The sequence below is a fragment of the Mustela nivalis genome (assembly GCF_964662115.1).
Source record: "Mustela nivalis genome assembly, chromosome: 8".
NCBI classification, from domain to species: domain Eukaryota; kingdom Metazoa; phylum Chordata; class Mammalia; order Carnivora; family Mustelidae; genus Mustela; species Mustela nivalis.
Window position 1 is genome coordinate 118,759,505 of NC_139027.1, and position 13,330 is coordinate 118,772,834.

The window sequence follows — 13,330 nt, forward strand, 5'->3', positions numbered from 1 at the left end:
GGGTGGCTCAGTTGGTTGAGCAACTGCCTTCAGCTCAGGTCGTGCTCCTGGAGTCCTGCGATGGAGTCCCAGGTCCAGCTCCCAGCTCCAGGGGGAATCTGCTTCTCCCTCTGACCTCCCCTCTCATGCTCTCTTTCTCTCAAATAAATAAATAAAATGTTTTGAAAAAATGAATGAGGCATGTCATAGAGGCTTAGTAAGAGTTTGTTGTTTAACAAAATGTCTTGCATATATTTTATTAGATATATTCGTACATAACATATTTTGTTGCTATTAAACAAACAACACTTTTTTTTTTTTTTTTTAAACAGTTTCTAATTAGCTATGGTGGTTGGTGTGTAGATCCAGGGCTGTGGAGAAACAAGGCAGGGAAAGGCGGGGAGCCGATACAGGGTGCAATGACGAGTAAATTGCTACTTCAGGTCACGCACAGTGGAGAGATGAGACCGGATTGGTGTTCTTCACCAATTGTGCTCTTCAACTGCAGTGCCGAGAATGAACTGGAATGGATAGTGCAAAGGTGGGCACTGGCCGGCTGGTGAGGAGGCTACTACAGGCGTTCAGGTGAATCCTGGCTTCGAGTTGGGGCCTAAGAATTAGAGAGAGTGTTCGAGAAAAAGCAGAAGTGGCCGCGTTACTAACTAACCAAATGACAAGGCGACTTAGTGAGGAGCCGAGGAAGGAAACTTAGAACAATTGCGTTTACCAACAGCTGACAACTTTCAGACTGAGCGCTCGCAGGTCCCGCGAAACGCAGCTGGAAGAGGTGCTGGGCAGTCAGTGCCCGCCGAAGGCAGCCAGTCCTTGGTGGAGTGCGCCCTAGGGTCGCGGAAGAGAGGGGTTGGGAGAGAAAGGTCCAACGAATAACCGGGTCTGGGCAGCCGCGGCGCGCAAAACTTTCAGGGGCTGGGATCGGACACAAGCCCACGAACCCCGCGGAGAGGAGGGCCCTCGGCTCATCCAATCAGAGCGGCGGATCCGGGCGCCCTCTGTCGCTTTGGCAACGGGACGCGAGGCCTGAGCGCAGCTAGGCAGCGGTTTGGGTCCGGCGCTGGGGGATCGTACCATGTCGCGCCCGAAGGTAGGAGTGCCACGGGATCCAGATGTTTTCATCGTCCTTCGAGAAGGGAGGGAGGCTACAGAGGCATCCGACTTGGGGGTCCCCGCAGAGTGGTTCTGGGTAGAATGGGAGGAAAATGATGAATACAGAGAAAAGACTTCAAGCCCTGGCTGGCCGCGCGCCTCCGGAGGTGCTGCGCGAGTCCACCACTAGGCTTGCTGGCGGGAAAGTTGGGAAAATCTAGGATTCTAAACTGTAATCAGCGATTTCTGCGACCCTGGGGGAACTTCAGAATTTTCGATTTCCTGACCTGGAAAAGCTCTTAGAAATCCGTTCATCCCGCCTCTCACTTGCCTACCCATGCATCCATTCATTCATCCTAAAACGCTAATCAGGACCTTCTTTAAACTGAGCCCAGTGCTGACCAGTAAGGACACGGAGGTGAATCAGACAAGTCCCTGTCCCTTAGGAGTGCACAGGCCAACTCCCCCACTTTAAAAAGGAGAAAAGTGTGGGGGGGGGGGAAATGCGACTCAAAGAAGAAGGGTAATGAATTACTCTGGAATCCAGCACCGCCCCCCCCCCCCCCCCACTAGCCTGCTTCGTATCCCGGGCTCTGCTTCTCATGAATTGGCACCCCCATTTCTTTAATTCCCTCTCACAACAAAAGAGTGATTACATTGGCCCCACTCAGATAATCCAGGATAACCTCTCTATTTTAAAGTCTGTTGATTATATTTGCAATCTTAATTTCCTCTTTTAATGTATTTACAGGTTCTGGCATATTAGGACATGCACATCTTTTGGGGGGAGCATTATTCTGCTCTCCACAATATTCTATCATCAAATAACTGGAAAATGAAAATTTAAAAATATTATTTAAGATAGCATCACAAAATCAAATACTTATGAGTAAATTTAATTTAAAAGGTCCCAGACTTCTGTACTGAAAACTAGAAAATATTGTGGGAAAAAAATTTTAAAAAGACTTAATTTAATGGAAAGATAGACCATGTTCATGGATTGGAAGAGTCAATACTTGATGATGTCACTTCTCAAAATGATCTATAGATTCAATATAATCCAAATAAAATCCCAACACACTTCTTTTGGTAGAAATCAGCAAGCTGATTCTAAAATTTATATTGAAGTGCAAATAACCCCAAACTGCAAAGGCAATCTTGAAAAAACAAACAAACAAACAAGGAGGGAAGACTTATAGTACCTTATTTCAAGATTTACTAGAGGGATGCCTGGGTGACTCAGTCGTTAAGCATCTGCCTTCAACTCATGTCATGACCCTAGGGTCCTGGGATAGAGCCCCCATGTGTCTCTCTGCTCAGTGGGAAGCCTGCTTCTCCCTCTCCCATTCCCCCTGCTTGTGTTCTCTCTCTTACCGTTTCTCTGTCAAATAAATAAGTAAAAACTAGAAAAAGAAAAAAGATTTACTAGAAAGCTATTGTAATTAAGACAGTGTGTAGTGACATAAGGGTAGACAAACACTCTAGAGATAGACCTACATATACACAGTCAACTGAATTTCAACAGAAGAATCAATGCAATTCAGTGTGGAAAGGAAAAGTTTTCTATTTTTATTTTTTAAAGATTTTATTTATTTATCTGTCAGAGAGAGAGAGAGAGAGCACAAGCAGGGGGAGTGGCAGGCAGAGGGAGAAGCAGGATCCCTGCTGAGCAGGGAACCTGATGGGGATTCTATCCCAAGACCCTGTGATCATGACCTGAGCAGAAGGCAGATGCTTAACTGACTGAGCTACCCAGGCACCCCAGGAAAAGTTTTTTAACCAAATACTGTAGAAATATAAGGAAAATAGAACTGAAAATGTGAAGGAGTATACAGGATATAATCAAAAAAGAGTAGGACACCTTACAGTGCTGGGGGAGTTGGAGAGACTTGAATGTGATACTGGGATAAGAGTCCATGTGCTATTGTAGGGCGTTAACTTCCATCAGTTTCATAAAGCAGTATCCTCTACCCATTCCACTGGCTTTTTGAGGGATAGGATGGTATGGTAGGCAGAATTCTAGTAGGCCCCCAAGATTCCCACCCTTTGTGTACACACCTCGTATAATTCCCTCCCCTTGAGTGTGGGTGGAGCCTGTGAATTTGATGGGATAGTTACTACCATGATTATATACCATGCATCATACAGGGGGTGACTTGGAGTGGGGAGGGTTGGAAGTCAGAGGGATGAGCTCCTGCTGGCCTGGAGGAAAGCAAATATCCATGTTGTGAACTGCCTAGGGGGCCATGATGAAAGGAACTGCAGGGGGCCTCTAGTTGCTGAGAGCAGCCCCTAATCAATAGCTAGCAAGTAAACAGAGACCTCTGTCATTGCAACCCCAAGCAACTGAACTCTGCCAACAATCTGGATGATCTTGGAAAAGGACCCCAAGCAGATGCATGAGAATCATAACCCAGGCCGTCACCTTGGTTGTAGCCTTGTAAGACCTGGCCAGAAGATCCAGCTAAGCCATGCCCATGGAAACTCCAAGACATAAATTTGCACTATTTTAGGCTGCCAAGTTTGTGGTAATTTGTTATGCAGTATTAGAAAACTAATGCAGATGACAAGTCTGTCCAAGTTGCAATGGTCATCCTGAACAAGACCAGTTTTGATTTCTTTTTCATACCTGCCATTAGGGATTATACCAGCACTAAAGGCCAAACTGTTTTAGATGTGGTAGAAGCAAAATAATACCCACCCCCAACACCCATTGAGGATTTGAAAGGTCCATTTTGGGTGGAAGAAATTAACTTCACTCAGAATCTTTGACCCAGCCCCTTCTGGACCATGGATCTAGCCAAACATTCAAGTTTCAGTTCCTTCTCACAGAGCCTGCTGATCTCAGTCCTCAACACTGGGGTTCAGGGTTGGACCTTTGGAGCACTGAAAACTACGTATTCACTCTACTGGTCATGCCTGTGGAACAATCCTGTGAAGTGGGTCCTTGAATACTTGGAGATTTATTCCAAGGATCAAGTTGCTGGGAACATGTTGACCAATGTGAACGTGAACTTGGCCAGGCTGGTCCTTCCTGTCTCAGGATCTGGGCAGTGTTGTGTCTAATGGTTTGAGATTTTTATTATCTGCAGTAAATTGAGCTGGAAAGGCAGGGTGGATATACAGAACCAGTTACATCGCTTTTCTTTTCTTCTTGCAGAATCAAAATTACAAGGGCCACGGATTGTCAAAGGGAAAAGAGCGGTGAGTGGTCCCATGCAATCTAATAAACCCAGAGCTAACGAACTAACTACCTTCCTTCCTTCCCTTTTTCAATCTCTCCATCCCCCTTCTTTACTTCAATAATGATAATGATAATAATCAATCACGAGCACTTAACCATGTGCCAGTCTGCATTATCTCCTTGAGTCCTTACCACACTCCTTTGAAGTTGATACTACTATTGGGTCCATTTTATAGACAGGGAAACTGAAGCTCAGAGAAGCTAGGTAACTTGCTCAAGACTGTAAGATCATAGTGGCAGAACTGGGCTCTCAGGCCCATGTTGTATCTACCTATGCCCTCCTGCTTCCTTCAGCGACCATGTGCTGGCTTGATAAGTCCAATGTCTACTCTACTCTATTCTTCTGCTTCCTTCTGCAGCAGTAACCTGGGTGCAGAACTCAGCCCCTCCTTGGATCCCCCAAATGGAATCCACTAGCACAGAGCAGGAGGGAGCACTGTAGACTTGACTGAAGTTTTTTTGTGGGGAATCAGAGGAGGTTACATCGCACACACTGACACATATTCTGGATATTTCTATTCTTATTTCATTAGCTATTTCTCATTCTTATTTCATTAGCTATTTCTCTTTTTTCTAAAGTCACTTCTGGCGGCACTGCCACCGAGGAGGGCATGTGTGGTCCCTGACCCTTCCATCCCGCAGCACCCATCAGAGCAATTCAGCACTATTCCAGGTGCTAACCCTGAACTTACACACTCACTCCCGCTCCAACCCCAAAAAAGGGCTCTTCAGTTAATGGGATCTGTTTTAGGGTGGACACCAATTACACATGTGTTTAGCCACAAGTAATAGGAAACCCCACCCACAGTAGTTTTAAAAAAAAAATTGTATTAACTTTCCTCAAGTAACAAAGAGCCTGGAAGGCCGGTGAGGTGGTTCAACACTGTCAGAGCTGGTGTCTCTGTGATGGTCTTGACCTTCACCCTATGGACACTAAGTGGCTGCTACAGCTCCAGCCTTCCTGTTGAGATCAAGATGGGAAGAAGTGGGGAAAGGAAGTCTCAAGCCACATCTCTTTCACTCTTTATTTTAACTAAAAGAATCCTTGCTTTCCCAGAATGCATCCTCTTTAGCAATCTTGTAAGTTTTTATCTTACTGACCAGAATTGTGTGATGTGGACAGCCTCTGGCAGCATGAGGTTAGGAAAATGTTCCATATGTGATGTTATACTCTCATTCTGTGGGCTGTTTTTGTCACACAAAACTGTATTTTCAGTATTTATCTGAGTTGGTGCCCCTAGGTCTTGATACATTTGAACTACTCTGTGTGTTCCATTGGATACTGCTGGTTATTTACCTACTTCCTGTTGAAAAGCCCTTAGGTTGTGCCTTAGTATTGATTTCCTCCAGAAGCAGACCCCCAGACAAGGATGTGAGAGCAGTTTATTTGGAAGGTTGGAAGGTGATTCCAGTAAGCACTGGCAGGGAAGTGGGGATGTGAGACAGCCAAGGGAAAGAAACCAATAAAAGGTCCATTACCGACAGGTTATTGCAGTGGGCACGTGAGGCTCAGTCCCACAGGGGCTTCCTAGGAGATAGTGCAAAACGCACTGCAGGCTCATCCCAACAGAGCCAAGAGGGGCTGGAGGATTTATCCATCAAGTCTGGTTGTCATTGGTTGTGTGCTGTTGGGGGAGGGGCACTTTGGATTTGCTTTAAGCCTCCCCTGCCCTCATCCCCCTACCCCTACTGTGTGCTGGCAGTGGAAAGCCCTCTGACTGACTTGCACAGGAATGGAGAATGCCCAGGGAACCAGGGTGGACCACCAACTGTGTGCTGCAGGTTATCTCTATAAAAAAAATATGAGCAGTTACAAATGAGCATCCCCATATCTGTCATGCCCAGTTGCATATGTAAGGTAGCTATCTAGTGTCTAGACCTAGGAGGGGTCTGCTGCATCTAGAGTATGTGCAAATTCAGTTTATGTGCAAATTCAGTTTTACTAAACACTGCCATGTGTTCTCCAGAGTGCCTTCTACCAGCACAGCAAGAGTTTCCAATTTTAGCCCATTGTTGCCAAACTTGGACTTTTCGAGTTTTTGCCAGTCTAACGTGTACGAATAGTACCTGACAGTTTTAATATACCAAATTGCTCTCTAAAGATTTATCCAATTTCCAGTTCCATCAGCTTTAGAGGGTAATTATCATTTCCACATGCTTGCGAACACTTGGTATTTGTCTGATTTTAAACATGTCCCCCAGTCTGATGGATTTTGAAATTGTACCTCTTCGTTGTCTGGGATTAAATTTTTTTTAAAAGATTTTATTAATTTATTTGACAGAGAGACATCACAAGTAGGCAGAGAGGCAGGCAGAGAGGAGAGTGGGAAGCAGGCTTCTTGCTGAGCAGAGAGCCTGATGCGGGGCTCGATCCCAGGACCCTGTGATCATGACCCGAGCAAAGGCAGAGGCTTAACCATCTGAGCCACCCAGGCACCTCAGGATTAGATTTTAAATACTCCCTACGTAACTACTTTAAAGCAGTGGTTCTTAAAATTTGAGCTCAGTAGGGGAAGAGAAGGAAATCTGAAGGGGGAGGAGTCAGAGAGGGAGACAAACCCAGAAAGACTATGGACCCTGGGGAAACAAACTGAAGGTTTCAGAGGGGGGTGGGTGGGGGATGGGGTGACAGGGGGTTGGGCATTAAGGAGGGCACGTGTTGTGAGGAGTACTGGGTGCTACACACAAATAATGAATCATTGAACACTATATCAAAAACTTATGATGTACTATACAGTGGCAGACAGAACATCATAGAAAAAATTAAGCTCAGGATCTCTCTGCTACTAAAAAATTATTGTGGACTCCTATTAATTTTTGTGTGGTTTATATTTATCAATATCATATTAGCAATTTAAAATCATTAATTGAAATATATTTATTCAGTCATTTAAAAAGTAACCATATATTCCACCTGGTAGCATAAATAATGTATTTTTTATGAACTATAACTGTGTTCCCCCTCCCCCAAGTTTACTAAGATGAGTAGTCATTGTTTTTACATTTTTGTGAATTTCTTTAATGTCTGGCACAATAGAAAACATTTGGCTTCCCAAAGCTTCTGGATTCAATCTGTTGTGATACGTTGTTTCGGTTGAACAGGAAGAAAATCCAGCCGCACAAAGATATGTAGTTGGAAAAGGGCCGCCTTTATAAACCTCTGAAAAAGGGTTGGAGACCCTGGGGAATACTGGGACCACCCACCAAGAACTGCTGTTCTAGGGAATTACAATCTGCATCCTAAACTCATCAGCATCCTTAACTCATCACTGTCTACCCTGAATCGGTATTACAGCACTTTTGGCACAACCTAAGAGCCCTAGAACTGCGTGCTCTGTTCACTTCCCTCTGGTCCTTGGTGCTGTTATTGTTGTCATGTATTTAAACACTAAAGAAAGTTCTCCAGGCTGAAGGAAAAGTATACCAGATGGAGATTCAGATCAACAAGAAGAAATGTGTGTGAAGACAAAGCGAGAGAGAGAGAGAGACTGATTTTCCAGAGACTGTAAGCCCTTTGCTCTGACTAGTAGTTAGGTTGGGGCTGATCGTTAGAGTTCTCCTAAAGCTGAGGGGAACATGGGCTGGGCTGAAACTTTATTTTATTTATTTATTTTTAAAAAAGATTTTATTTATTTATTTGACAGAGAGAGAGAGAGAGATCACAGGTAGGCAGAGTGGCAGGCAGAGAGAGAGGGGAAGCAGGCTCCCTGCTTAGCAGAGAGCCTGATGTGGGACTCGATCCCAGGACCCAGAGATTATGACCTGAGATGAAGCCAGAGGCTTAACCCACTGAGCCACCCAGGTGTCCCTGGACTGAAACCTCAATTATACTGAATTCACTCCAAGCCCTCCTGTACTGCTGTTTTGAGCTTCTGCCCTGGGAAGGGGTGGACAGAATTTCCATTTTTGTTTGTTTATTACAGTTTTTTGGTTCACTTTTAGATTCAACTCTGGCAAGGCTGCCTGAATGCACACACCACATCAGTGTGCGGGAGTATGGGTTTTCTCTCTGCTTTACTGTGTTCTCTACTCTTTCTTTCTTTCGTTTTATTTATTTATTTATTTTAAAAAGATTTTATTTATTTATTTGAAAGACAGAGATCACAAGTAGGCAGAAAGGCAGGCAGAGAGAGAGGAGGAAGCAGGCTCCCCACTAAGCAGAGAGCCCGATGCGGGACTTCATCCCAGAACCCTGGGAGATCATGACCTGAGCCGAAGGCAGAGGCTTTCACCCACTGAGCCACCCAGGCACCCCTGTCTTTCTTTTTAAAGACTTTATTTATTTATTTGACACACAGAAAGAGTACAAGCAGGGGGAGCAGCAGGCAGAGGGAGAGGGAGAAGTAGGCTCCCACCACCAACCAGAGAGCCCTACGTGGGACTCAATTCCAAGACCCTGGGATCATGACCTGAGCTGAAGGCAGACGCTTACCCAACTCAGCCACGCAGGCATCCCAATTACTGCTTCTTTTTGCCGCTGTGTTGATCTGGTTTGGTTTGGTTTTGGAAGGGGCCTCTTCCAGATTTTGATTTGGTTGGCCACCCTACTTAACTGTCTAAGGTCAGCTGCTTTCCCCTGGTGCCTGCAAGGTCTCACCTCCACGGCTGGCTCATACCTCCACTGGCCTGCACTCAGACACCCCTAGACCTAGAAACTTCAGCACCTCTCTGCACCCCCACAAGGGGTTTCTGTCTGGAATCAGTTGGTCATGTTTCCTTTTGTCCATGGCTCTCCACTAGCTCCATAGTCAAGTGTGATATTTATTTTGTACACTTTTTTTCCCCTTGTTGTTACTATAGGATTAGACGTCCTTCATATCCTTTTATGTTGTAACCTGTAGCAGAAATCCTCTCTTTGGTATTTTAATTTACTTGGTTTTGGGAAGGTTGACTATCTTTACACATTCGTACTGGTAAGTTTCCTTTCCTGGGATTTGCCTGTTCATATCCCTTAGGCACATTTCTATTGAGTTCTTTGTCTTTTTTTTTTTTTTTTTAAGATTTTATTTATTTATTTGACAGAGACACAGGGAGAGAGAGGGTACACAAGCAGGGAGAGAGGGAGAGGGAGAAGCAGGCCTCCCTGCTGAGCGGGAAGGCCTATGCAGGACTCGATCTGAGGACCCCGGGATCATGACCTGAGCCAAAGGCAGATGCTTAACGACTGAGCCACCCAGGCGCCCAGAGTTCTTTGTCTTTTTCTTAATGACCTGTAGGAACCCTTTTTGTACTTGGTCCTAATGTTTTATGGATTGTAAGCATTGCAAATATTTTGTCTTAATCTATAGCCAGTCCTTTAACTTTATTTGTGGTATATTTTGTTATGGAGTTCTGTTGTAAGTACAGAAAGGTATATATGTCATAAGTTTAAAGCTCAATGAATTTTCATCAACTTAATATGCAGGAAACAACATCACCAACACCCCGGAATGCCGTTGATGCTCTCTTCCAATCATTCCCCCCCAGAAATAGCCATTATCCAGACTTCTAAAGATGTGTTACATTTTTAAAAAATTAAATATTGACTTTGAGATAATTGTGGATTTGTATGCAGTTGTAAAAAAATAGCACAGTGAGATCCCAAGTGCCCTGTACTTGGTTCCCCCAATGGTAATAGAGAGTGAAACGATATAGTACAGTATCACAACCAGGATACTGACATCCGTAAGGAAAATTCCCACCACTACAAGGATCTCTCATATGACCCCCTTTTTTTTTAAAAGAATTTATTTATTTATTTGACAGACAGAGATCACAAGCAGGCAGAGAGGCAGGCAGATGCTTAAGAGAGAGGGGGAAGCAGACTCCCTGCTGAGCAGAGAGCCCAATGTGGGGCTCCATCCCAGGACCCTGAGATCATGACCTGAATCAAAGGCAGAGGCTTAAACCACTGAGCCACCCAGGTGCTTCTCTCACATGACCCTTTTATAGTCACACCCACTCCCTCCTTCTCCCCCTGCCTGCTACTGCAGTCCCCCGCTTCCCCCACAATGTCCTTAATGCTCAGCAACTGCTAATGTGTTCTCCCTTTCTTTCTTTCTTTCCTTCTTTCTTTCTCTCTCTCTCCCTTCCTTTTTCTTCCTTCCTTTCTTTCTCCCTCCTTCCGTCCCTCCCTCCCTCCCTCTCTTTCTTTCTTTCTAGATTTTAGTTATTCATTTTTCAGAGGGAGAGCGAACACAAGCAGGGGGAGTAACAAGCAGAGAAGGAGGAGCAGGATCTCCACAGAGCCAAAGGCAGCCGCTTAACCAACTGAACCACCCAGGCGTCCCTGTTCTCCATTTCAATAATTTTGTCATTTCAAAAAGTTATATAAATGAAATTGTACAGTCTATAATAACATTCGGGATTGGCCTTTTTCACTCGGCATAATTCCCTAAAGATGCATCCAAGCTGAATATATAAACATTTCACTCCTTTTTATTGCTGACTAGTATTCCACTGCATGGAGGGACCACTATTTGTTTAACCATCAAAGGTTAAAGGACATCTGGTGTGGTTACCAGTTTGGGACTATTTTTTTTCAGAATTATTTATTTATTTATTTGTCCAGAGAGAGAGAGAGAGAGAGCAAGAGCGCAAGCACAAGCAGGGAGAGAGGCAGGCAGAGGGAGAAGTGGGATCCTCACTGAGCAAGGAGCGTGATGTGGGACTCAATCCCAGGTCCCGAGATCCTGATCTGAGCCAAAGGTCGATGCTTAACTGACTGAGCCACCCAGGCGTCCCCCAGTTTAGGGATATTACTAATGAAGCTGCTGTGAACATCCCTTTGCGGGTTTCTGTGTGATCTTGAGCATTCCGTTGCCTTGTCTTGCAGAGAGCAGAGAGCGTCCATCCGATTCAAGACCACTCTCATGAATACGCTCATGGACGTCCTTCGCCACAGGCCAGGCTGGGTGGAAGTAAAGGAGTAAGACACCCCCCGCCCCCTGCCAACCTTGTCCCTTCTTCCCTTTGCCTCAAGGTCCTTGTCTCCCTCTGTTTTCTCCCAGTTCCCCTGGGGGGGGGCTGCTGGGATTTGTCCCAATTTGGTTGTGATAGGGATCTTTGTATATTTAGCACTCAAAATGTGTCGGACGCCTTACACATACCCTCTGTCTTATTTAAGCCCTACAACCATCCAGCAAGATATGATTACGGTCAGAGGTATTAAGCCAATTATTGAAGGTCACACCTCACAGAAGTGTCAAAGTGAGGTTCACACCCAGGTATGAACAGCTAGACTGTCCAAAGCCAGTGTCCTGGAGTTCTCCAGAGAATCAAGGAATGCAGTTATGACCAGCTAGCTGGCTTAAATCTGCCAATGATGGCAGGTCCAGGTCAAAGGCTTCTCTTTCTTGACCACTTACTGGTTCTGTGACCTTGAACAAGTTACTTCACCTCAAGCCTACATTTCTTCTTCTATGCTGAGCTCTGGGATACCGAAATGAACGAACATCCATGTCTGGCACATAGTAGATGCTAATCTAACTTAGGTTAAGGTTTGGATGCATGTAACAGAGACCCAAAGGAAAAGAGGCTTTGACAGACTAGAAGTTTATTTATCTCTCCCACTGAAGTCCAGATGTAGGGAGTTCAGAGATGGTATAAAAATTTGGATCTGGGGTGTCTGGGTGGCTTGGTCCTTAACTGTCTGCCTTCAACTCTGGTCATGATCCCAGGGTCCTGGGATCGAGCCCCGCATCGGGCGCCCTGCTCAGCAGGATGCCTGCTTCTCATTCTCCCTCTGCTGCTCCCCTGCTTGTGTTCCCTCTCTCACTGTGTCTCTCTCTGTCAGATAAATAAAATCTTTTTAAAAAATAAATAAATAATAAATAAATAAATTTGGATCCATCCATTTCCATCTTTCCATTCTTCTATCCCTTGGATGAGGTCCTTGTCCTCAAGGTCTAAGATGAGACCTAGCCTTACATCCAGAGTCCAGAGTCCAAGCCACAGTCCATCTGTAGGAAGGAGGCAAGAAAATGCACACTGTGCCCTTGAAGGACTCAGCCTAGAAGTCTCTCACACTGGCCAGAACTTAGCTTAGCAGCAAGAGATTTTGGAAAATGCAGTTTTTATTTCGGAGAATGTAGATGACATTTTCCCAGGTAAATGTCGGGAATTCTGTTACTATAGAGAATAGATATGAGGGGTCAGGACAACCAGCTGCCCTGATGTAGTGCTCAGTGACTATTGTCTAAAAGCAGCTAAGCCTGTTGGACGATCTTACGTGCGTTCCATGGATGACCTCTGACCTTCTGGGAGCTGCTTTTATCGTATCCATTTACTGAGAGTGGGAAAGCTGGACATAGAGGAGTAAAAACTGCCATGTTTGAGGTCACTGGGCTTGTGAGGGCTAGGATGGCACCTGGTCAGCCTGCGTGATGAGTCCAAGGCTCATCTCTATCCTGTTCTCACAGCTTCTCCGTGAATGAGGAAACAAGTGAGTGAATTCAGGGGGATTTCAGGATTCCCACTGCCTGGTACTGGAGTCTAGTCTCTTCCACATGGGGCTGTAATTTTTTACTTAAGAAGAAGTTGGGGGCACCAGGGTGTCTCAATGGGATAAAGCCTCTGCCTTTGGCTCGGGTCATGATCCCAGGGTCCTGGGATCGAGTCCTATGTCTGGCTCTCTGCTCGGTAGGGAGCCTGCTTCCCCCTCTCCTCTCTGCCTGCCTCTCTGCCTACTTGCGATCTCTGTCAAATAAATAAAATCTTAAAAAAAAAAAAAAAAAAGAAGTTGGAAGCCGTCATGGCAGCTTCCCACCCATATAGTTTTCCCACCCACATAGTTTTCAAGCGCTTCCTCTCGGCCCCACAGCTGTGGCTTCAGACTGGGGAGACTAGCCTGGTTTCCTGTCCCTCTCTAGTGTGGGGGGAAGAAGCAGGTGGGAATTTGGTGTCAGGCAGGCACCTGTAGGAATCCTGGGGCTGCCAGGGCCTCGGTGAGCAGGGTCATCCTCGTCTGAGGGCTCCAGGGATGATTGCTGTCACCTTTTGAGGCTGCTCTGAGGCTTTTTGGAC

The 13,330-nt window shown here is 45.4% G+C and overlaps 1 protein-coding gene and 1 long non-coding RNA gene across 5 annotated transcripts in view; one reads left to right on the forward strand and one right to left on the reverse strand.

Annotated features, from left to right (window-relative positions):
• Nucleotides 1-203: 203 nt before the first annotated feature.
• On the reverse strand, nucleotides 204-999 carry LOC309872175. Its single transcript, XR_014315706.1, has 2 exons — nucleotides 707-999; nucleotides 204-589 (listed from the first exon to the last, which is right to left on the reverse strand). It is a non-coding gene; the product is annotated as an uncharacterized lncRNA (long non-coding RNA).
• Nucleotides 995-13,330, forward strand: part of TTLL9 (tubulin tyrosine ligase like 9) — a 41,185-nt gene continuing 28,849 nt past the window's right edge. For 3 of the 4 annotated variants that reach the window (XM_082745853.1, XM_082745854.1, XM_082745856.1), the window contains exons 1-3: nucleotides 995-1,081; nucleotides 4,244-4,287; nucleotides 11,142-11,234. In XM_082745853.1, coding sequence (XP_082601979.1) covers nucleotides 1,067-1,081; nucleotides 4,244-4,287; nucleotides 11,142-11,234 — 152 coding nt within the window. In that variant the 5' untranslated portion in view covers nucleotides 995-1,066. The remainder of the gene's footprint in view (nucleotides 1,082-4,243; nucleotides 4,288-11,141; nucleotides 11,235-13,330) is intronic. The other variant, XM_082745855.1, reaches the window with a different exon arrangement.